Raw genomic sequence first — 22,089 nt, 5'->3', positions numbered from 1 at the left:
ACTTCAGGGAACAAGGGCTTTATCCTCTTAATTATGCAAGTAGGAAATCCTGATTTGTTTTTATACTTGGGGAGTTGTTAGAGCCATGAAAACAGGCTGATTAGCAACACTTAGACTATAGTTGATTGCTGTGCTAAGTAGGAGAAAATGTCACTTGATTAATAGGTTTTGGAAGCAGAAAAGTAACGTGTGTGAAATTTCTTTTGCAGCTTAATTGTAGCCAGCAAGTTTCATCCCACTCCTTTATTACTTTCTTTACTGGAATTTGTTGCTCCTTCAAGGCCTTTTGTTGTCTACTGCCAGTATAAAGAGGTAAATCCAGTATGTCACCTTAGCTGTTATAGTTCAAGTTTGAGAATGTTCTGCTGTATAACCTACTATTTGCATTTTTTTAAGCCATTATTAGAATGTTACACAAAGCTGAGGGAACGAGGCGGTGTTATTAACCTAAAGCTGTCTGAAACCTGGCTACGAAACTACCAGGTAAGGATTACAGTAAGCGATTGTCAAAACTGCACAAATACTGGGGAGCAAAACAGTCTGAAGGTAGTTTTTTGCACTGACTGAAACTAGGTATAGTGTCATGCATTTGTTTTTACCTGAGAGCAGTGGGGAAATATTCTGAAGAGCTATAATGCTTCATTGCAACATTTTCAAGTGGAAATACATTAATTTTTTTCTTACAAAGCATTTCAGTTAAACATTTGCTGAAATAGTTGTAGCACACTGACAGATTTAATAGTTGTGCTGCTTTAGTGGCTAGCCTAAAGTGAGGGACAACTCAGTGTCATGTAAGAGAGATGTAGCAAGATATTACTAGAGTTTATTCGTTTCCAGTTGGTTTGATAGCTGAAAAAAAAAAAAAAAAAGGTGATGTTAAGAATGCTGGTGACTTAGAAAGTCAGTGTCTTCAGATAACACGTTTCCTGGAACTAAAGTAACAAGAATTTTCCGGTCTGGGAACTGCCCAATAAAAACAAGATGAGAGGGGAAAACATCTCCACAGTGAAAAACGTCAGTGCAAGTAACTTTGAGCAAGATGTTTGCAAATGTGCAGCACCCTCTCAGCTATGAAGAAGCAGAAGCGTGTCTGATCTCTAAGCAGCTCACCACCTCTGAAGAGGTTCTTGCATTTTACTGACTTTCTCCTTGCCTGTAGGCTTCTGGAGTGCGTAAGGAATTATTATTTAGGGCAGGACTTAATTCAAGGGTGGCCACGACCACTGCCTATTGATCAGGCACCCAAACCGGGAATGATAGGAGATTCATAGATGAAGATGTTCACACAGGTTGGGCTTGGTGCAGGTCACTGTGTCCAGGTGCAGTTAGGACCAGTACTGCCACATCTCCTGGGTGCAGGAAAATTAACTTAGAGCCATGGTGGCAGTCCTAGCAAGGAGGAAGTGTAACTGAAGAGAAAGCATTTACAGAAAAGTATGTCGTAGCTGAAAGTGATGGTGCATTGCTGCATCTTACCTTAGGGTAGCTCCATAAAGATTACAGTGACAAAAGTGGAAATTACTGTATTACTCCTCACTGTTTTGTTAGACCAACGGTGGTTTCTTGCAGAGCACACCAGTTCTGAACACATTAATGAGGCTTTCATGCATCCCAAACCTTGACTTCATAATTTTGCTGGAAATGCCATGAAGAGCTAATCAATAGGGCAGTAGCCTATATTCTTACATATCTCTATAACCAGTTTCTGGTATGCAGATACTTTGCCCTTTAAAGATAAATACACTTTCCAAATGTCTGTTTGTTGTGGTGGCTGGAAAAAAAAAAAAAAATTACATCTTATACTGTAAGTTTAAATTACACAATTTGATGCGCACGTAGCGAGTGAGTTTTTACAGACACTTAGAGTTTGGTTTGGTTTGTTTTGGGTTTTGATTTTTTAAAAGGTCTTACCGGATCGAAGCCATCCAAAGCTGACGATGAGTGGAGGTGGAGGGTACCTTCTATCTGGTACAACTGTTGTCTTGGATAAGGGCAAATCTGATTCCAGTAATTTAGAAGCGCTGAAGATGGAAGAGCCGTCAACTAAAAGATGCAAAGTTCAAGACCTTCCTTGTTAACATTTGAAGAATTGCTTTGATTTTTAGATCTCAGGAGTCTTACTGTTAGTAAAACAACAAGTATACTTTCTGTGCTCTTGACAGCACAGAAATTGTACCTGTCACACACCTGTCAGCAAAAAGCAGCAGAACTGTGTGGTAGGAAGGATTGTCTCACTCTGAACCAGTTTCCATGATCAGAATAAGAAAAACCCTTGGAAGCAAAAATCCCCCTGAAAACGCACTGACTTCAGAAAGAAGAGGAAGCATCATTCTGATTGCTTGTTGCCAGAAGTGGATATGACGAAGGCATCTTTTTAAAGGTCGAGCCCAAATCAAGACATCTAACTTAGCTTCCCGTTCTCTCAGAGCAGCATCAGGGTGAAACATCCTACGTGGTGATCTGCTCCTTATTTGGACACCGAACCCAGCCACGTTTAGTAACGTGAGGAAGTGGAATGAACTGCAAAAATGCTACACTTTTCTTTCCAGAAGAACAATAGAGAATACTAATACCAGAACTTTACAGCATGACCCATGTTTTCCTGAAATCCAGAAGAGAAAGTGCATGTTCATAAATTAAAATACCAAATATTTAAACAGAATGTCTCTATTAGTATTGTCTGTCATTTTCCTGAGACTTGTTACATGTTTTTATTTTAAGATACGACTATTTTGAAAACTGCTACATGTATATATATTTATTCTACTATTTCTCTTTCATGATGTGTAGCTTTTTTATTTTTTTAAATTTTGCATTTGCCATTTCGATTAAACTGCAGGATGTTTTTCCTAATGAGATTTATTCTTCTTACTTTTCCCTCTTTTTGGAAATAAAAAGTTCTAGCAGGGGCTTTAGGAGGAGAACACCCTTGCTGGCTGCACCCCGTGGAACCCACCGTGGGGAGCTTTAGGCCCAGATGGGAGCCCGTAGAGCCAGCAGGACTTGGCTTCTGTTCTTGAACTTGCTCATCAGGGGGAATCTGGAGCTTTGGGATCAAGTAATCAGACTTCATAAAGCTGTAAAATTCTGTATACTGATAAGAGTAATGCTCTTTTAGGAAACCATTAGCTCAGAACAAAACGGGGGCTCTATTTTGTTGAAAGAAGCAGCAGAAGATTTGAACATTTCTTTTAGTGAACAGATACACTATACCTTCAGGTTTTTGTCTACCTCTGTTCCAGTTTTTTCTAAACTTCCCATGTTGGGGTTGGGTGGGGTTTTTTTTTCTATTTTTATGGAAAGCTTTTCTTTTCTTCTCCTCGTTATATGAAAAACTCCTAAATGGAGAGATTGTAGGTTTCACAGTCTCTATTCCCCCAGTTAAGTGGATCTGAAAAATATGCTTTGCCCTCCTTGCCTTTCCATACAGGGTAAGTGTTGCAAATCACACATATAGGGAATAGAAAGGCCATGTGTGGTTTATACAAAGTTACTATTTTTTCTTATAATTCTGGGTTTCTCAGCTTCTTTCAAGAACTCACAGGGAAAAGGTGCGAAGGGAAGATGGGGTTTCCATTACTATATGCCTGCACCTGGATACTGAAGGTAAACTAGGATAAACTGGGACTTTGAAAGCAGCCAACACCCAGTACGTGATGAAATTCTGAGATAGCCTGGCTTAGAGCAATGGGTAGGAAGCTAGTGCAAGGCAAGAAAATTACAAAAATCGGTGTAAACCACGAGATCAATACTGAAAAACTGCCTTTTGCCTCGGTTTTCTTACCTGGAAAGCAGGCATAGGTGCGGCTCTGCCACTGCCATGGAGCTGGGAGGTACACGGCTCTCGTGCACTGCAAAGGTGTAAAAATTTACACAGTAAAAGTTTGGTTAAACAACCAACGTATGTATTGAATCCTGCTTTTTATTATATTTAATGTGCTAAAAGTAGTAACCTGAAAAAAAAATCTGGTTTATTTGTATACTAAAAAAAAAACAGCTGTGAGAAATAAACAGTATCAGAACACCTGAAAAACTACTTTAGATCAAAGCCAAACTGGCTTCATTTCAGCAGCATTAATGCTCTCGGCGCTGAATCCTCTCCCCCCGTTTTGAAATGTGCCGTAACGCTTGCACCAATGGGAGATAGGAAGAAACCAACAAAAAATTCATGGAAAATATTTACAATTATTGATGTTTCAATTTAGTCTCCACAAAGCGTAGCTCAGGAGCCTGGTCATCACCGGAGCCTCAAGGCAGAAGGGCCAAGGGCTTTTATCTCTGCAAATATAAAACACGACAACTTGGTATTGTGTAATTTTGGTCAACGCTGTGGAGAAAAGGAACTTGGCTCGGGTGGGCGGTGTGAGGAGCCAGCCCCCGGCACGCAGGCGCCCGACCGGCGCTGCGCCACCGTCTCTGCTGTGGTTCCAGGCACCAGAGCCCAACTCTGGCTGCCTTCACATCGTTTCTGGCAACAAAAAAAATTAAAAAAAAAATGCGTGCGCTCCGTGTCTCCTGAAGTTCTCATCCAAGCTTGAGCTCTCTGCCCAAGGAGGGGGATGGAGGAGGTGCCAAGTGCTTCTCGCCCCTCAGAGGAGCTTCAGCCCTTCCTCCGGCAGCGCCCGATCTCTCAACTGCTGGAGCCTCCACGGCCGAAACCGCCTGCGGCCGTCCGGCAGGGCCGGGGCCAGCGGAGACATGGCAGCGCCCGAGGAGACTCCGTACCTCGCTTCGGTCACAGAGAGAACATCCACCTGCCTTCACTCCGTAAGCAGGATAAAAATAGCAGAGAAGAAGAAAGAACTAGTTGCCAAGCTTTCCGTTCCTGTCTTTTAGTAAAGTCTTTTAGCTTTACTAAAAAGATTTTACCATTGCGCTGGGGTGCACGAGTCAGAAGCAAGACAAGGCTTTTTCAGAAGCCAAAACCCCAATTTCTGCTTCATTTGATTGCTTGGAACAAGGTTACGCATCGTCACATACCAATAGTCGGTGTAAGCCGTACCACCTAGCTTCAATGCCAGAAGCATGCAATTTGCCTTTAACTAATGCAAATTAATGTAAATTGTAGTGGAGGGCTGATTTAAAAAAAAAAAAAAAAATTCTTGGAACAGACGTAATGCAAATGTGTAGCTAAAAATGGCAGAGGCAGGAGCAGTCAAAACAGCAGCTCGGCGCTCGGTGCTCGTGGCGTCAGCCCCGCAGAGCCGCGCGCAGGAGGGCGGCAGCCGAAAGGGCTGTCACAAAGCTCTGGGAAGCTGCTGAATGCTATTTGATTTTTTAAAGTCTTTCAGGGGACAGGGTTTTAAGCAAAGCATTGCTGATTCGTGACTGTGTGTTTGCATAAGTGTAGCTTTAAAAACAACAACAAAAAATATATATACTATTACTTGATTTGCATTTTTGAGCAATTTAGGAAGTTTCCTGTGCTGCAACTAAAGCTTTTTGCTTCTAGGTATTTACAGACTCACAGATGGGCTTTCCCTCACGCAGGCTGGGGGAAGAACGTACTGTGCTGCAATACTTCTTGTATGGCATTGTAAATTTTAAAAGGGAGAGTCTCAGAATTTGAAGGCAGCAAAGTATTTCTGCAGCTGGGACACTCTCACTTTCCTCACTGTTGCTGGAGAAGCCTGGCGAAACCATGGTCCTACTGAAGTAAAAATTCTGTCAACTTCTTTGAGCCAGGATTCGACCTTCGCGTACCTGAACTGAACAAGATGAAACATTTGAGAGGTTCTCCCGACAGCCCGAGCCCCAGACGTGCTCACACAGTGCGGGGATCAGTAGCGCACCGAATATTTTACTGCCTTAACTGGAGAGTACGTCTGTGGATTAAATGGGTTCGGCTGAGATGACAGATGCTGCACATTTACTGGTAACGTGCTTCAGCTGAATTTTGTACAGCGCCTCTTTGCGTGGTGTTGACACGAGTAACCGAAGACACTGTCACAGCAGTAAAACAGTCTGTAAAAACCACGTTTGGCTCAGTTCAGTTCAACTGAACCCCAGATACCGGCAGTAGTTGAAACCAATGACAGGAGCATTCCTTTCACTGCTTCGTAGTGTGGTAAAATTACCCAGGGGCTCCTCCCACACACCGCTGACGTAGGGCATCGTACGGTTTGTGACCCGGAGCCCGTCCTGCCCCGCGCCCGCCGAGAAACTCCTCGTGCAAGGTGAGCAGCACGCCGGTGCGGCGCAGGCTCCGCAGCGGCGCTCACCACCGCCTGCCCGCCTGCAGTAAGCACAAAACACCTTAGCAAGGAACGGCCGCTCGGCGATTAAATTCAATGGGACTGAGACTTACTCAGACTAAATTAATTGGCAAAACCAATCCACCGCGTAACGCACTGCTTCTGAAGCGCCGCGTGGTTTCCAAATGAAGCGTCCATTCGGTGTTGCAAGCTCTTTGCTTCTTTAAGGACTCGTTTCCAGAACTAAATCATTCACAGGGTGTTTCTGGGTTACCGGAGCAAACTAACTGGCATTCCTTCTTACCAGCCAGGCTCCTGCTAACTGCCAAATCAAAGGCACAGATAGGCTCCTCGTAACTTAAAAAATACCGATGAACCGCAGGTGAACATTTTGTCCACAGTCCATCCACCTGATACAGCTTACTTGGCAATAAGCCAGTCACTCAGATAAGCAAGGAGAAAGTTTGGTCCAAGATCAACGGTTTTTATTATTTCAAACTCAGGCAAATGTATTTCTGAAGAACACAAACACAATTATTTTCACAAGCATATTAAAAATATCTGCCTTGCGTGAAAGGTTATAATACCAAAATTCATGCTATTCAGATCCCAATAGCATAACAGCAAATTAAAGACATCTTCAGCTGTCTAGATCACTACACTATAGTGGACAGTAAGTAGAATTTCCTGTTTTTCGGGCAAACAACAATCCAGTGGCAGTGAATTTACCACAAAATACAGGCATTGGGAGTACGGCTACACCTAGCTTTGAAACGCCAAAGCAGATCAACTTCAGCCTCTCCTGTTGTCATTAAACTTCTCAGCTATTTTCTGCAACTCCAAATCCATAGCAGCCAGGTTTTCCAGTTCTTTTTCCTGCGAAAACATAAAGAGCATTTTACACATCAAATAAGGTTGGCAAATGTTTTGTTCCATGAAAATGAGAGGCAAAGACCGCTCCTGAGGCAGAGGTCTCCTGCTACTGACTGGTCCCTGGGCGGATTGCTGGGGGCAGGAGCACACACTTTGGAGATTTGTACAATTTCCTGCTTTCAACCCAATTAGGGCTGGGGAAAGTAAATGCTGCGAGCGGGCCCTAATTACAGTTTGGTCTTTTTTAGCTTCAAAGCACCGTTAGGTAGCAGTGACCTCCCGCTGCCGCGCGCAGTCACTTCTGCCCAAGGTGAAGGAGACCCTGAGAGGCTACAACCCTACGATCACAGCGGTCCTGGCTCACAACACACAGCGAGCAGTGTGCAGCGAGAACACCACCTCCACCTTAGCAGATGCTGGAGGAGGGGGGAAAAAAAGTTATGCAGCCAATTCTTGTTTATTATGATGACTTCCTAACGGCGTTTAACCTCTCTATAAATTAGCATTAAGCCTCCGCTGCTCCCAGCCCAGCTCGGTGCAACAGCTACAGTGACATACGTAAGGAGCAACCAGCTGCCTCGTCCAGACTCCGTTTTCCCGGACACGGAAGCAGAACAGGATGTCCACCAAGAAAAGGATTCACGTAGGTGGAAACTACAAGCACGAATCAGGCTTACAAATGCAAGCCAGGTTCTACTCTACAGTTACGGCTGGTAACGGCCAGCTGAATTTCACTCAAATGTCCAACTTAATTTTCAACCGTACGTTTGAAACAACCTGACCGACCAAGTGGTGCTTGCTAATTGCCTCTCCACTCCTGCTGCGAGGCACGTCTTTGTGTTATTAGTCTGTAAGACCCTAGAGGGAGAGGTAGGGCCCAAAGAGGAAGAAAATCTCCTTTCTCTTCCCATCCTGCAGCAGACAGAAGCTAACGAGGACGCACGTTGTCTTTACTTTACAAGGTACCACTGAATTCATTCAAAGGAAGCAGATTTTTAAAAATGCTAAAGATCTGGCTCTCTGTGTGAATCTTGTGTTTTTCCACGCAGAGTTTACCGGCTGCCCTGGGACTGGATTTAGAAATGTAGGTGTAAAGTCAGCTTCCCCCAGCTTTTCAGAGAAACACCTGTACACATACCTCCTCTTCTGTCAGTGGCCTCTGGCTCAGGCTCCTTCTGTCATTCCTGATTATGTGACGTTTTTTCATGTCTTCTCCAGAATTGTACAACTCTGGGAATTCGGCCGATTTCTTCCTGTAATTCAGGAGTTGTGCGAGCTGATCCATCTTGTTGTATTGCCTCTTCATATCGTATCTGTTCATTTTGCCAACATTCCTCTTCTCGGTGTGTCCACGGTTCAGAACACTTAGGATTTGCTTTTTCTCCCACCAGTCGTAGTCATCATATTCAGGGAAAAGGCTCTTCTCATTCAGGGTAGGCCTGCCTTCCTCCTTGCCCTCCGGAACCTGCCCTCCTGTGCTCTCCCTCTTCTCAACGTGCCGGCTTTTCCACCACAGCAGTGGGTAGAAAGGGCTGTAGGATGCCGTGGTTCTCTTCTCATTCTCTGCAGCAAGATGGCTTCCGTACTCTTCCCTCTCTGCATATCTTCCCTCCTCCATATTTTCATCTTCCATCTGATCACTGCTCTGAGGCTTCGTTTCCGCCTCCTCCTCCTCCTCCTCCTCGCTGTTGCCAGGGTAGCGCTGCTGCTCTGCACTGTCCTCAGTGCTGTCGTGCCTTCTGGCCTGCCCTTTGCGCTCTCGAGCGTGCGCTTTCTGTGACCCTTCATTGTCACTGTCCCACGAGTGGTATCTCCCTCCAGCACGATGCTGCTTCTCCTTGCTGCCACCGCTGGGATACCTGTCCAGCTCTTCCTCACTTCCACCTCCAAGATACGTCCTTCCCTCAGAATGGCGTCTCCTCTCATCACGCCATTTCTCGTTACTTTCCTCGCTGTGGCGATGCCTCCTGTTTTCTTCTTCACTGCCCTCCTCGCTCTGCTGCCACCTGCCCCTGTACTCCTCGCTTCCCTGGTCTGTGTGCCTCTTGTCCTCCGCCTCTTCAGACCCATGCCCCTCATCGTAACCGCTCCTCTCACGCTGCTGCTCAGACCCTTCGAGATGTTTCTGACGGTGGCTCCTTTCGTCCCAGAGATGGGCCTCCTCCCTGTTTGACTCCTCAGTCAGCTCCTCTTCCTCACCACCACGGCCCCTCTTCTCTTCGGAGGAGTCACCCATCCTGTGCTTCCCATGAGAACGTTTGGGTTTGTAGGGTTGCTCTTCCTCTTCTGTTTCTTCACCCTCCTCAGATTCTTCACGCTCTCGCTGGTGGGAGAAGTCACGTTCCTTAGACTCGCGGTGGTATTTTTCACGTCTTTCTTCCTCTGCCTCTCCCTCTTCACCCTCACGAATCCTTTTGTAAGGGCTCTGTATTCCCTCCTCTGAGTGCCAGTGGCCCGTGGGGTGCTGATCATTCCCATCAGGGGATTCCTCTGTGCTCGTGCCCCCAGAGTGGGACTTCTTGTTGAGAGCAGCATGCTCCACCTCTTCATCGTGACGCTTGCTCTCTTTGCTTTCTTCTTCACTGTGGTAGCTCTTCTCCTCTCTTCCAATTTCCTGATACTGTTTCTTTTCTTCTGTATGAAGTCTCTCTTCTTGAATAGCTGTGTGGTGTCCATCCTCCTCTTCCTTGCTTCTTCCTTCCCCCTGAGTAAGTTTCTCCTCATCACTTCCTCTCATGTACTTTTTAGATTTCTCTTCTGCCTGACTCTGTTCTTTCTCCGCACTCCCAGTATGATGTTTTTCGATCTCTGCTGGCTCTTTCAAATGCCTCACTTCAAGTTGTTTGCTTTCACTTCTCTGTCTGTCATTTCTACCACCTACAATAACAAAAGCAGCATAATGAAATAATCCAACTCTCCACTGAAGTGTTATTTCAGTTTAAATAGACACCCGGCTTCCCCAGAGTAGCAAGAAGATCTGGACAGGATTAATTTTAAAATCAGTCATTTTCTAATATTTTTTAAGCTTGCCTGGAAAAGCACTAACTAATTTTAATTTAATTAGGCATTTTAAAAGTTACACTGAAACTTCCGGAATAATTTTTCCTCTTTGTCTTTCTTCTTTGTGACCACATTGTTAGCATTCAATTAAATTAACTCTCATTCCCATTAAAAATCAATGGGATCTGGAGTTGTGTTCGGTTCTTTCAATGTCGGCTTTACCCATCATATATGCTTATTCATAAAAGAAGAAAACCATTTATTTCAAGCTATTTGAAAATATCTAGGGCTCTTACTGAATTTTGAATGCTCTAAACTGACTGAAAAAAAAAGAGAAAGAAATCTGTTACTTTACAATAGTTATGTTTAATCAAATCATGCTCCTTCTGCTATTTCCAAAATGTTAAATGCAAGTCTGACTGACCACATCAGTAACAGTATATTTCTGTGAAGATATTTCTGCTTCACTTTTGTCTGAGTAACACCAGAAATAGATCACAAATCATAAAAGTTTTCAGACAATAGCTGCACAGATTTAAAAATAGCTCATTATTTCTGAAAAGCTTCTTATTGTCTGATATTCTTGGAGGAGATCTGTCTAATGGCAAAAATACGGTCCTTAACGTCCCCTTCCAGTGTTCTTTCATTTTTCAAAACGTGGCAAATATTGTTAGTTTCAGAAAAAAAAACTCGTGTGTCACGAACAAAGCATGAAGAGTGATGGCATTCGGCATCTCCTATAAATTCGGGGCTGAGTTAGGTACAAATACATGTATTCCCAAAGACCCAAACCCACCCCCATCTGATGACCGTACCAGGGCCATGCGTTATTCCCTCCATAAACAAGCAGGAGACAGACGGGTTTCATTGCCTCTTGCTGGCAGGTAAGTTCAAGAGCCTTTTTATTGTTCTGTAATCAAATAAACATCCCGGGGCGGAAGAAAGATGGGCGTTCTGCAGTTTGGCACAGCGTCAAGCCGAACCACGCTTCCCTACAGCCAGTCATCAAGCCAGCCAGCAGGCGTGCGCCCCGACGTCGAGGCAGCTGAGCACCGCGCTGTGGGAATGAGCTCAGCTCCAAGGGGAGCGTTCAGCACGCGTAGCCAGACCTCTGGAATCGGGACCGCAAACTCAAATCACTTCTGGGCTGGCTTCCCTCTCCTGAGCTGGGCAGGGATTCAGCTGCCACCAAGCACGGGAGCCTTGCCGATTTCAGCGGCAGTTATCCGAAGCCAGTTCCTGCCCTCCGGGGCGCATTCAGCATGTGGGCCAAACCTGCTCGCATTTCCTGACCTCTCAGGCTACCTAAAGACTTTGTCTACTTCTCGCAGGCTCGCTGGGTGGGTTAAGTGGAAGAGCCACGTATGTCAGCCGAGAATCCCTGACAGTTACCAGGGCAGGCTGTTTGCTCTTCGAGCAAGACAGATGAAACAGAAGGAAGTCAGAATTCTGAAATTCGGAGGCACCGGTTTCGCACGGACTGAAAAAACAGTTCACCAGCTGGAATGCAAATGAGAACCCATCTACCAAAACCCTTTCACAAGTTCAGATAATGCTGTACTTACTCTTCTTCAGGATTTCTTTGCATTCGGGATTAATTGGTGGTGCATTCGGCTTAGATAGTGCATTGGACAGAACTTCCACTATGCACCGTGTTACCTAGAAGAAAAAAAATAGGAGAAAAAAATGCTCATGGCAAAAATGGAAATCCTACTTCTGATCCAGTTAGTGAAGAAAGCTAGTTTAGAATCAATATTCAGGCTAATATTTACAAGTTTTGAGTAATCCCCAGTTCCACCACAACTTTCTGTGCATTTGGGCAACAAGTGCTTTGGTCCTCGCTCCCATACCTGTAAGAAGAGGACAGTCATTAGCTCTTTTTATCTCCCCTTTGTTTGCATAGGTAACAGTCTCCTTTTGTACATTTTAAAATATTAAATGCCCTATTCAGTACAAAGGAGAGTCAAACGTGTGGTAACAGCACCCTACAGAAAAAACAACCAGCACAACACACGTTCAAAAGATGAGGATCATCCTGTAGGATCTGTCTAAATGAGGATGCTACAAAGGTGTTACCAGAAGTATTGCCTGGTTTGCCAATAAACCAAACCTGCCTTTATATCCTCTGCTAAACAACATGCTCCACATTTTTTCATGCGTGTGTGCTGTAGGCTCTGCCTCTTTTAGCACTTCACATTCAACTGGATCGTCTTCTGGAAGCAGAGGAAATGGATTGATTTGGGAAAGTCACGCAACCTCCTCTAATCCTAAGTGCTACCAAAGTAGCTCTTCTGTACAAATTCATGCAGAATGATGGTCAAGAGTTGAAGTTGTTGGTTGTGAGCAAGCACTCAGATCATCAGGAGTACAATCTGGGAGGCCGGATGGGAGGAGACAATAAAACAACAAAGTATAGCTGCTTGTCTATTGACTGTTTTTTAGTTACTACTAGGTGTTTACTAATCGAAATGATCACACTCTCAACCAGTGGAGAGGACCTGCTGTCAGGTTACAGGTGCTGAGAGCAGCTAATGGCATTTATTTAATCAAACAAGGTAAAGAATCTCTTTCCAAAGCAGGAGATGGGAGGACTGCACTAGAAAGTCCATTACAATAGATTGTAGATATTTAATCTTTCTTCAAAGTGGTCATCTCACTTTTTACAGTCCAATAACATGCACTATCAAATAATATTTCAGATAATTTTTCGGGCAGCTGTACAATGTAGAGTTTCAAAAGTACCACACAAGAAGCCAGTTTTGATTTTCATCAAATGCACCAAAATGCACGCAGGTATCTTCTGACAGCTAAAGGGACTCTCGAGTTCCACATCACCGATGATCTCTTAAGAGTTTACCCTTAAGAAAAACAAAGTGTTACCCTGACAGTTTAAAGACAAAATATGGAAAGCATGAGACTGATATTTTCTGAAATTTGCTTTGACATACAGCTACTCACCATTTCTTCAAGATGGTCTTTTTCTGATGGAAGTGCGCTGACACCTGGAAGAAAAACAAGTTATTACAGACTTATTAATCCTAGCAACGAGCATCACTGACAGGAGTCCTCAATCAAATTGGTCTGGTGAGATTACTCGAGTTTTGGGTTGGCAGTAAAGCGGACACGTTTTGCATTACATCTTTTCTTATTCAGGTTGGAAAAGCAAGGTAAAGTTGCAGCCTAGCGTGAGAGAAGAGGCATGTTAACATTTCTCGCACAAGAAGAATATACACCAAAAAGTAGGAAGCAACGCTTAAATTCCAAGATCGGAGCTTTACTGCAAGTCAGGTCTTCATGCAGTTGTACCTGTTTGGTGGTGAGAGAAGACAAGAAACAAGCAGAGCTTGTTTGCACCCAAAGAACCTTTTGGCTTCTGAAAGGGGCTCTGGGCTCCCCCCTCCCCCAACTCCCCAGTAGAAGACCATTCTTCATGGCTTTTAAGCAACTACTGTCTCAACCCTACTGGAGAAATCCTGTCTTGCCTGGATAGGAGGCAGCTCCTGGAGGGAAAGACAAAACCAGAAGGGACAGGAAAACTTCCATTCACCGAGTGGTCCATTATCACCCCAAGAAATAAGCAAAAAAAAAAAAGCAAATCCCAGTGGAAAACACTACTCCGGAACAAAGCGGCACAACCTGTCTCTCTCTGTGTCCTGAGGACACGTTGGGTAATTAACACCTCCTTGCACCAGTTCTGCTGTACCTGGTCCAAGGTAAACGAGTCCTGTGTCCAGCTCTGTGGCCCCCAACATCGGAAGGACACGGACCTGCTCGAGTGGGGTTGGAGGAGGCCACGAAGATGCTGGGGGGGCTGGAGCAGCTCCCCTGGGAGGCCGGGCTGAGAGAGTTGGGGGGGTTCAGCCTGGAGAAGAGAAGGCTCCGGGTGGACCTGAGAGTGGCCTCCCAGGGCTTAAAAGGGGGACAGGAGAGGTGGGGGGGGACTCTGGATCAGGGGGTGGGGATGGGACGAGGGATAATGGCTTTAAACTGAAAGATGGTAAATTTAGATGAGATCTAAGGCAGAAATTCTCCCCTGTGCCGGAGGTGAGGCGCTGGCCCAGGGTGCCCAGAGCAGCTGTGGGTGCCCCCTCCCTGGAAGGGTTCAAGGCCAGGTTGGACGGGCTGGGAGCACCCTGGGCTGGGGGAAGGGGGCCCTGCCCGGGGCAGGGGGGCTGGAACTGGATGAGCTTTAAGGTCCCTTCCAACCCAAACCATTCTGTGATTCGCTTTGGGAAATAAGCTGTTGTAAATGAAACCTCCATGCTGCTTTACTTCACCATCACTGCTGCAGTATGTCTCCAGCTGGTTAATGAGCTTGGCTGCTGCGCGTTATTAATAAACCATGGCAATTCTCATCCACCTTGAGATTTGCAGAAGTGAAGTTAAGCAAGGCTGCCCGCCACACCCAAGTACACAGAAGCAAGACTTACCGCATGGTACGAAATCACAGTACACAGATGTACAGCTCTGAAGTTCTTACACAAGTCGGGATAATCTTAAATACACCTATCACCCTCTCTGCAATACTGCTTGGTTGGGACAGTGAGAGACCTTCTGTAGCAGATGAACACAAAGCAGATGATGGAGATGAAAGGGGTCGGTTTGCCTTATAGTGTCAGGAAAACTAACACTGCCCCAAGGAAGTTTCCTGCAGAGCAGACAGGAGCATGTCACCTTGCACTACTGAAAGCAGCAAAACCTTGCTTCTTTTCTGAGTGCGCAGGGGAAGCTGACATCTCCTGGAGCACTGACTCTGTGTGTAATAACTGAACACAGTACAATAATAACTCTCTTGGTATTTCTACTGTCCTTTATTTTTGCTCCCCCAAACACGTGTAGGAATGTGCTCCTCCAGCCCCCGCCTCTTCTCTGCGTATACAACTGCGAGCAGAGAAGGGAACCCACATGAGGATAGCACAGAAGGGATTCCCCTAAAATAGCACTACAGCCCTACCCCATCACTTCCCCAGAACGCCAGGTGGTGTGCGGAGGAGATGGTGCTATACAGAGCCAACCCTCTCCCCCATCTTTTGCGTTCAATGCTGACTGAGCCAGGCTTTAGGTTACTTTATTTACTAACCTAATATGCAAGTAACTACCACACCGCACAGAGCTGACGCCGCTGCAGCCTAACCTGCCTGCATCCTCCATCTGAGCACAGAGGGTAAGGACAGATGTACACATGGGGACAGAGGCTGGCAGCAAAGTCCCTTCTACTAAAAAAAATGTGTTATCCACTAAAAGGACACTTTCCCAACCCCACGGCGGGGGGGGGGGGGTGGGGGGGTGGAGATGCTGCTCTTACGGCAAGAGCTGCTCACAGTCACCACCTACATGTAAGCAGAGGGGATGACCCACTTCATTGCCTCTTCTTGACAAGGCTCCTCTGGTCCTCCAGCCCATGAGAAATGATGACACGCACAAGGGCAAACATCTGATTTTATTCTTTTAGTGATGCTGCCACGACAGATCTCCTGTGAGTTACACCCAGCTGATAAAGCACAGAACAGACACATTTCAGAGCATCTTTTGATATTAGAGATGCCAACTTTGGGCCACCTCTTGAGCACTATGTCAGGGCTGCAGGAATATAAAGTCAGGTTGTACTCACTGCCTTGGCCCCTCTCATTCTAAAGCTTCTGTCTTTCCAAACTGATTTACAGATAGATTAATGACCATTAAGCAAGTGCTTGGTTAATGATGAAAGCTGACATGCACAAAAAAGGAAGCATTAGGCTATCATAACAATGTCAGATGAAGCAAATGGTATTAGACACCTGTCATATTAACCTGCCTGGAGAAACAAGTATCCAATCCATCACAGAGCCTGAAAAAAATATATTGAGGCAGCAGCTCTGCCAGAGCTCAGATAGGAAGCCCATGGGGAGGCAGCACGCCCCACGCTACACCGGTGCTGGCCACGCCAGCCCATGCCAGGTGGCAAGAGCCCCCTCGGGGCCACCTGCCAGCTGGGAACAGCTGGCCAACACCTCTGCCTTCCTCTCTACATGCGCGCAGGAGGGGTGAAGCCATCGCCCCAGCACTGCTGACACAGGCGGGTGGCAGGGCAACCACCCACCAGGCTGGTGGGGACACAGCAGACGGTACAACCGTGGGGTTTCGCAGCAGACACAAAGGCAGAGCGCACACTGAGATGGAAACCCTTCCCCTGCCCGTGCAGAAAAATCAGATCACAGACCCATGAAGCAAAGCAGAGGTCTGGGTTGGTTTCCCCTCCCCAAACCAAATCTGCCTAGGCAGTTACGATCAGTTTATTTGGTTTTGCTGAAGTGCTAAGAGCTGATGAAGATCACCAAAAAAAGGATGAGAAATGCAGGACAAATTCACGTGGCTTTTGCTTACATCTCCAAGACTGGGACGGATCCTTTGGTGGGTCCCTGATGAAACCCCCACATGGCTTTGTTTCATTAAAGCCGATGACTCAATGCAGTGCCATTGCTCATCAAAATGCCAGCAAAAACCCTCCCTAGGAAAGATCATGGAAACTGGCACACTGATTTGCAGAAGGAGCACTAGAGAGTTCTTGAAGTTAATGTTTCACTGATTTCCAGCCCCAAACTCCTTAGTTCATAGATTCTGGCTAACATTTGAAAGCAAAATAGCCAAAAAGGACATAAAGAAGTACCTTACCGATTTGATGGCGTGAACGGGAAAAAATATGTGGTAAAAAATCCCCACGATATCTGTGAAATAAGCCTGGTGAGCTTCTCTGGGCTGGGGTCTCTCCCCCCATCTTCCACCCTCCCCTGTGATTATTATAAAGGCACTTGAAGGTAGTCGACTTCATTATATGAGTTTCTGTACAAGTCCCAGAAGCGTTTCCGTGTGGAGACCTCTAACATACCTAAAGCCAAATATAGTCAACCCAGAATGACACCAATTCGTGCAAGAAATGATGTAGCACGCATAAAAAGCTGTAAAGGCAAGCGATCACCTCATCCTAGTGCGTTTAATCCTCATTTCACAGTGTGGTTTTAATATTTAACGCCGCATGCCAAAAAAAGATTTTCCGTTACGCTAAAGCCACAGACCTGCTACTTCACAACCACCTCCAAGTATGGAGAACCAGCTGGCAACAAGCTACCAGCACCGCTCGAATAAGATGACACCGAGGAGTCTGTGTGGAAAGAAACCGCTCTGGAGGAGAAAAATAAAATGAGCAGGAGGCGGGTGGCCCCGGCGCAGCGTGAGGGCTGAGGCCGGTACGGCTCCGGGCGGACCCCCCCGCGCCCTTTCCCCAAACCCCGGGCCTTACCTCACCTCCCCTCGCAGGGGCGACCGCGGGGTGACGCGGAGCGGGCTGGGCGTGACGTCACGCACCCGCTGATGGCGTCACCCCTCCGAGAGCGCGCGGGGGGGGGGCGGAAAGGAGGGGGCTCCCACCTCTTTTCAGAGGCAAAACCTCACCCCACTCCCCGCTAAACCGTCCCCCCCCGGGTGGTGGTGGTGGGGGGGGTTCTACCCGCCTTTCCCTCACGGCGAGGGCGGGCTCCGCCGGACCCGCCGCTGACGGAGCCCGACGGTCCGCGCTCGCGCCCCCGCTCACCTGCCAGGGCGGCGGCGCCCAGGGGGCCGAGCAGCGCCAGCGGCCCCATGCTCGGCTCGGCTCGGCTCGGCTCGGCTCGGCTCGGCTCGGCTCGGCTCGGCTCGCCGCTATTTAAAGGGGGGGAGCGGGGGCGGAGGAGACGGGCGGGGGGCCCCTCCGGGAGCCTGCGTCACTCCGAGCCCCCGGGGGCGGTGCCGCCACCGCCCCCCCCCCCTCCCCTCCTCCCGCCTCGCCCTCACCCCCGGCAGCCGCGGGACCCCCATCCCGCCACCTCGCCCCCCTCTCCAACCCCTCGGCTCGCCAGCGTGGGGGGACATTTCTCCCCGGCTGGGAAAGCTGAACTCATTTCCCCTTCCTTTGCAACCACCGCATCTCTTCTTCCTCCTCCCCTCCCCGCTTAATATTCCTAATACCCCTTTACAGCCCCCGCTCCGCCGCCCCGCCATCCCTTCAGAAAAGGAGAAAAGCAGGGTCTCCCTGCCGCTTTCTCCAGCTCAGAGGATGAGGTATCATCCTCAGGTCTTTCCCACAGTCAAAGGATGCTGAGCCCCTACCTACAGGGAGGAGGTGCGGTAATCCATCCCTCTGGCACAGCTTTCACAAGAAATCACCGCTGCGTTTCCACATCCCTTCCCCGTTAAAGCCTTTACAGACTTTTCTTCACTGCGAGGTTGCTGCCCCTTCTACTCAAATAGGTTTGCCCCACACACGGCAAACCCAGAACCAGAGAACGAGTGAAAAGTGGTCCCTGTACTTAGGTTGTCTGGTGAGTGAATGTCACGCAGTGTTCCTCATATGTTTTACTGGGGAAATCACGGCTCCTCGCGTCCATCTCCACAGGCAAACCTCTTACTTACTGTGATGATGCTCTTAGGGAGCCAGAGCAAACCTACAGAGATCAAGCTTTACATAATTTTCTTAAACAGCCCCCCACTGTCCCAGTTAGTCCTTGATGGACTGGAAAGCACAAATGACAAGCTGAGCATTCCACAGAGCAAGTCTAAATGCTTCTCCCAGTTCCCATCAGAGCCAGGCAAAGACATCGTAAGACTAGGACTTGTTTTGCTTTTCCTTTAATTAACTCTTAGAGGGCCATCTCCAAATTATGTGTATTTTTCAGTTGTTCTTTTTTGTTTGTTTTCAGCACTAAGCAGGTGGCCCTCTAATTGCCAGTGTTGGTGGAGGACAATGGATCTACCCATCAAAATGGCAGTTATCTCTATTACCATTCTGTGTAGTGACTATTACGTTGTGTCTTAACAATGCCAGGCTGCTATAAACATAAAGCCTTTAAACATATAAAACAGGACACAAGGACACAACACTCCAGTAAAACTCACATGCAGCTCCATCTGTGCATAAAGGGAGCCAGGAACCTGAGCTCCATTCAAAGCTTGTTTCAGAGGACAGCCTCGAACTCCAGAAGGCAAAGCCAGATACCTTGTTCACCTTGCATTCAGATAAGTTTCTGAAAAATAAAAGAACCCATGGCCACCATGAAAAGCAAATTAACACTGCAGCATCTTCTCTGCTTCTTCAACCTCCCTCTCCTTCATGTCAGTCTCGTATCGCCTATACAAGCCCCATCTCCATGGGCAGATGCTTCTTTGGAAAAAGCCCTATGCCAGCTGATACAAACCTTCAGGGCCTATGTAAAGATATCACCAGAATTTAAAAAAAAAAAAAAAAAAAAAGCAAAACCAAGCCAAACCCAAAACACAGGTAAGCGAGAGCGGGAAGACCAAGTCTAAACACAACCATTTCCTCCACATCCCATGTTTTCCACAGGAACATCTTCACACATGTAAGAAACTATGAACTAAGGGTATTGTTTATTGAAATTTATGTTAAGCTCAATGTAAAGGTTAGGCGGCAAAAGACAGAAAAACTGCTTATGCAAATAGCTGCCAGACACCGCTTGTGTGAGACAAGATAACCTGTGAGACAAGATGACCGCGTGAGACAAGATAACCGCAATTGCTTACACAAACCAGATACTTGTGCAAGCAGAAGGGGTACTGATCAAAGACAACCACGGATGTAAAAATGTATAAAAAGGAACTGTTTGAACTGATCAGTACGGCAGTTGGCGGAGCGCAGACTCCCCTGTCGTCCAGCGCTGTCTTTGCTCATATTCTACTTGCTATAATTAATAAAATTATAATTGGATTATGATCCATTGTGGTCTCAATTTATAACAATTTCTGGTGCCGTGACTCGGATAAGGAACGGTGGGCTTCTGTCCTCCGGGGAGGCGCCCCGCGGCAATCCGCGGCCCCGCGACTGATAGCCCACCCCATCCTTACCGACGAACCTAAATTCTAGAATAATGAGCAAAGGAGAAACCGGTAAAATCCCATAAAAATTCTGTGCACGGGAGTCCGGACGAAGACGCAGGACGCGTAAGTATATTGCGAATTTGTTCGCGGGTTTACCGTTCGGGCGGGATTGGGTTTCCTGGATTATAGCGAATGAGAGGTTCGATATACTGAACCAAGCGAGTGCGGACCCTTAAGTACTGCGTTTCCCATTTCCCGCGAGGGACTGGGCCAGGAACAAGGGGAGCGAGTGAGTGTGTGTTTGTGGATAATCCAGAAGATGGGGGCGAAGGGCAGCAAGCCTTCGACTCCCATGGGAAGGGTACCCACTGTACCTAAGAATACCCCTCTGGCATATATCTTAGACAATTGGAGATATTTCCCTGGAACACTAGGGAAAGATAAGCAGAAAATGATAGAATATTGTACTAAGATATGGGGAGGGAAGAAGATTTCTAAAAATGTCTTTTGGCCAGTCTGCGGGTCAGAAGAAGATTGGATAAGGCAACAATTAAATCTCTGGGTTAATAATAAAAAACCCCTTAACCCGGAAGAAAGTCAGTATGCGGGAGTGTGGCTAAAAAGACTGGGAGCTAGACTTTACCCGCTGAATGAAATAAACTAAACAAAAGAAAAAGAAGGAAGGGTTAGACGAAACCCTTCTAACCCCCCCTCCTTACATTTCCCCTCCTGCTCCCACAGCCCCTCCAGAGGTCCCCAGAGCGCCCACTCCCCCACCGGAGTCGGAACAAGAGTCTCCCCCTCCTCCTAGACGTGTAACTAGAAGCCAAAAAGGGGCAGCTCAGATGTACCCCCTAAGGGAAATACCCATGGGGGGACCTCAACCCGTGATCGGATATATTTCCGTACCCCTAAACTCGGCTGACCTACGAGATTTTAAAAAGAACCGAGATCGGAAACTTAATTGAGGACCCACTCGGAGTGGCAGAAAGATTAAATCAATTTTTTGGACCAAACCTTTATACTTGGGATGAGATGCAATCTATCCTTGGTCAATTATTTACTACCGAGGAAAGAGATATGATTAGACGAGCAGGAATGAGACTGTGGGATGCTCAACATGCCCAGGGACCTCAAGCGGATATTAAATGGCCACTCCAAAGACCTAATAGAGATAATCAGGATCCGGTGCATAGAACTCATATGCAGGACCTGAGAACTATAGTAATTCAGGGAATTAGAGAAGCAGTACCCTGTGGCCAGAATATTAATAAAGCGTTTAATGAAATGCAAAAGAAAGATGAGAGCCCTACTGAGTGGCTGGAACGACTGAGGAAAGCCCTTCAGCTGTATTCTGGGGTAAATCCAGACGACCCTTTAGGGCAAGCACTCCTCAAAACTCAGTTTGTGGCAAAATCATGGGAAGATATCAGAAAGAAGATTGAAAAGTTAGAAGACTGGCAGAATAGAGGGTTGGATGAATTATTGAGAGAAGCTCAGAAAGTCTATGTAAGGTGAGAGAAAGAGAGCAGCAAGCGACAAGTAAAAATGATGGTAGCAGCGGTCAGAGAGGATCGTAAAGGACGAACTGGTAAACACAGATCTGCTGGAACGAAACAAGGGAACGTAGTAGTAAAGAAGGAACAGAGATGTTGTTTTTACTGTGGAAAGAAGGGACATATAAAGAAGAATTGCAGAGAAAGGATCAGGGATGAGGAAATATTGAAAACGGAATAGGAGAGCCAGGGGCTCTATATCTTAGGGGACCGGAGTCATCATGAGCCCTTGATAAAATTAAAAATAGGTCCCCATAAACAAGAGTTCACCTTTTTAGTAGACACTGGGGCTGAAAAATCGACTATTAAACAAATACCTGAGGGATGTAAAATTTCCCCGGAAAAAGTACAAGTAATTGGGGCAAAAGGAGAACCATTTAAAGTAAACAAAATCAAAAATGTGGTATTCGAAACTGAAAATAAATTTGGAATGGGTGAACTCTTGCTCGTCCCTGAAGCAGAATTTAATCTGCTAGGACGAGATTTAATTGTTGAATTACAATTAGAAATTAAAGTGAAAAATCAAGAGCTAACAGTGTCTACTTATCCTTTGACCGTGGATGAGCAAAAACAAATTAACCCCGATGTCTGGTACTCTCCGGACACAATTAGTAGACTGG

At 46.5% G+C, this 22,089-nt stretch overlaps 1 protein-coding gene and 1 long non-coding RNA gene across 5 annotated transcripts; one reads left to right on the top strand and one right to left on the bottom strand.

The window, feature by feature from the left end:
- Window positions 1–23: 23 nt before the first annotated feature.
- On the top strand, window positions 24–2,662 carry LOC122154777. Its single transcript, XR_006166865.1, has 3 exons — window positions 24–312; window positions 397–483; window positions 1,905–2,662. It is a non-coding gene; the product is annotated as an uncharacterized LOC122154777 (long non-coding RNA).
- Window positions 2,663–6,652: 3,990 nt separating this feature from the next.
- Window positions 6,653–17,758, bottom strand: LOC122152419 (secretogranin-1-like). 4 transcript variants are annotated; one of them, XM_042806580.1, is made up of 6 exons: window positions 17,344–17,362; window positions 13,026–13,069; window positions 11,840–11,917; window positions 11,633–11,726; window positions 8,206–9,944; window positions 6,653–7,070 (listed from the first exon to the last, which is right to left on the bottom strand). In XM_042806580.1, exons 2-6 carry the CDS (start codon window positions 13,026–13,028, stop codon window positions 6,987–6,989), a joined length of 1,998 nt encoding a protein of 665 aa, XP_042662514.1. In that variant the 5' UTR covers window positions 13,029–13,069; window positions 17,344–17,362; the 3' UTR covers window positions 6,653–6,986. The 4 variants fall into 4 exon arrangements, with proteins under 4 accessions (XP_042662514.1, XP_042662513.1, XP_042662515.1 ...); XM_042806579.1 differs by lacking the exons at window positions 11,840–11,917; window positions 17,344–17,362 and adding an exon at window positions 17,635–17,758; XM_042806581.1 differs by lacking the exon at window positions 11,840–11,917 and having other exon boundaries at window positions 17,344–17,367.
- Window positions 17,759–22,089: the final 4,331 nt, after the last annotated feature.

The sequence above is a fragment of the Tyto alba genome, unplaced genomic scaffold (assembly GCF_018691265.1).
Source record: "Tyto alba isolate M040663 unplaced genomic scaffold, T.alba_DEE_v4.0 Super-Scaffold_47, whole genome shotgun sequence".
Classification (NCBI taxonomy): domain Eukaryota; kingdom Metazoa; phylum Chordata; class Aves; order Strigiformes; family Tytonidae; genus Tyto; species Tyto alba.
This window is presented reverse-complemented; position numbering and strand designations above follow the sequence as displayed.

What these genes read in the sequence shown, in the direction of transcription:
- LOC122152419 (XM_042806578.1), bottom strand. Translation starts at nt 16,821, where the DNA reads ATGGGGGGAGAGACCCCAGCCCAGAGAAGCTCACCAGGCTTATTTCAC. An exon ending in AAGACCATCTTGAAGAAATG is followed by an intron (nt 11,727 to 13,025) that starts GTGAGTAGCTGT and finishes TTTTTCTTCTAG; the next exon opens with GTAACACGGTGCATAGTGGA. An exon ending in CAAAGAAATCCTGAAGAAGA is followed by an intron (nt 9,945 to 11,632) that starts GTAAGTACAGCA and finishes TTGTTATTGTAG; the next exon opens with GTGGTAGAAATGACAGACAG.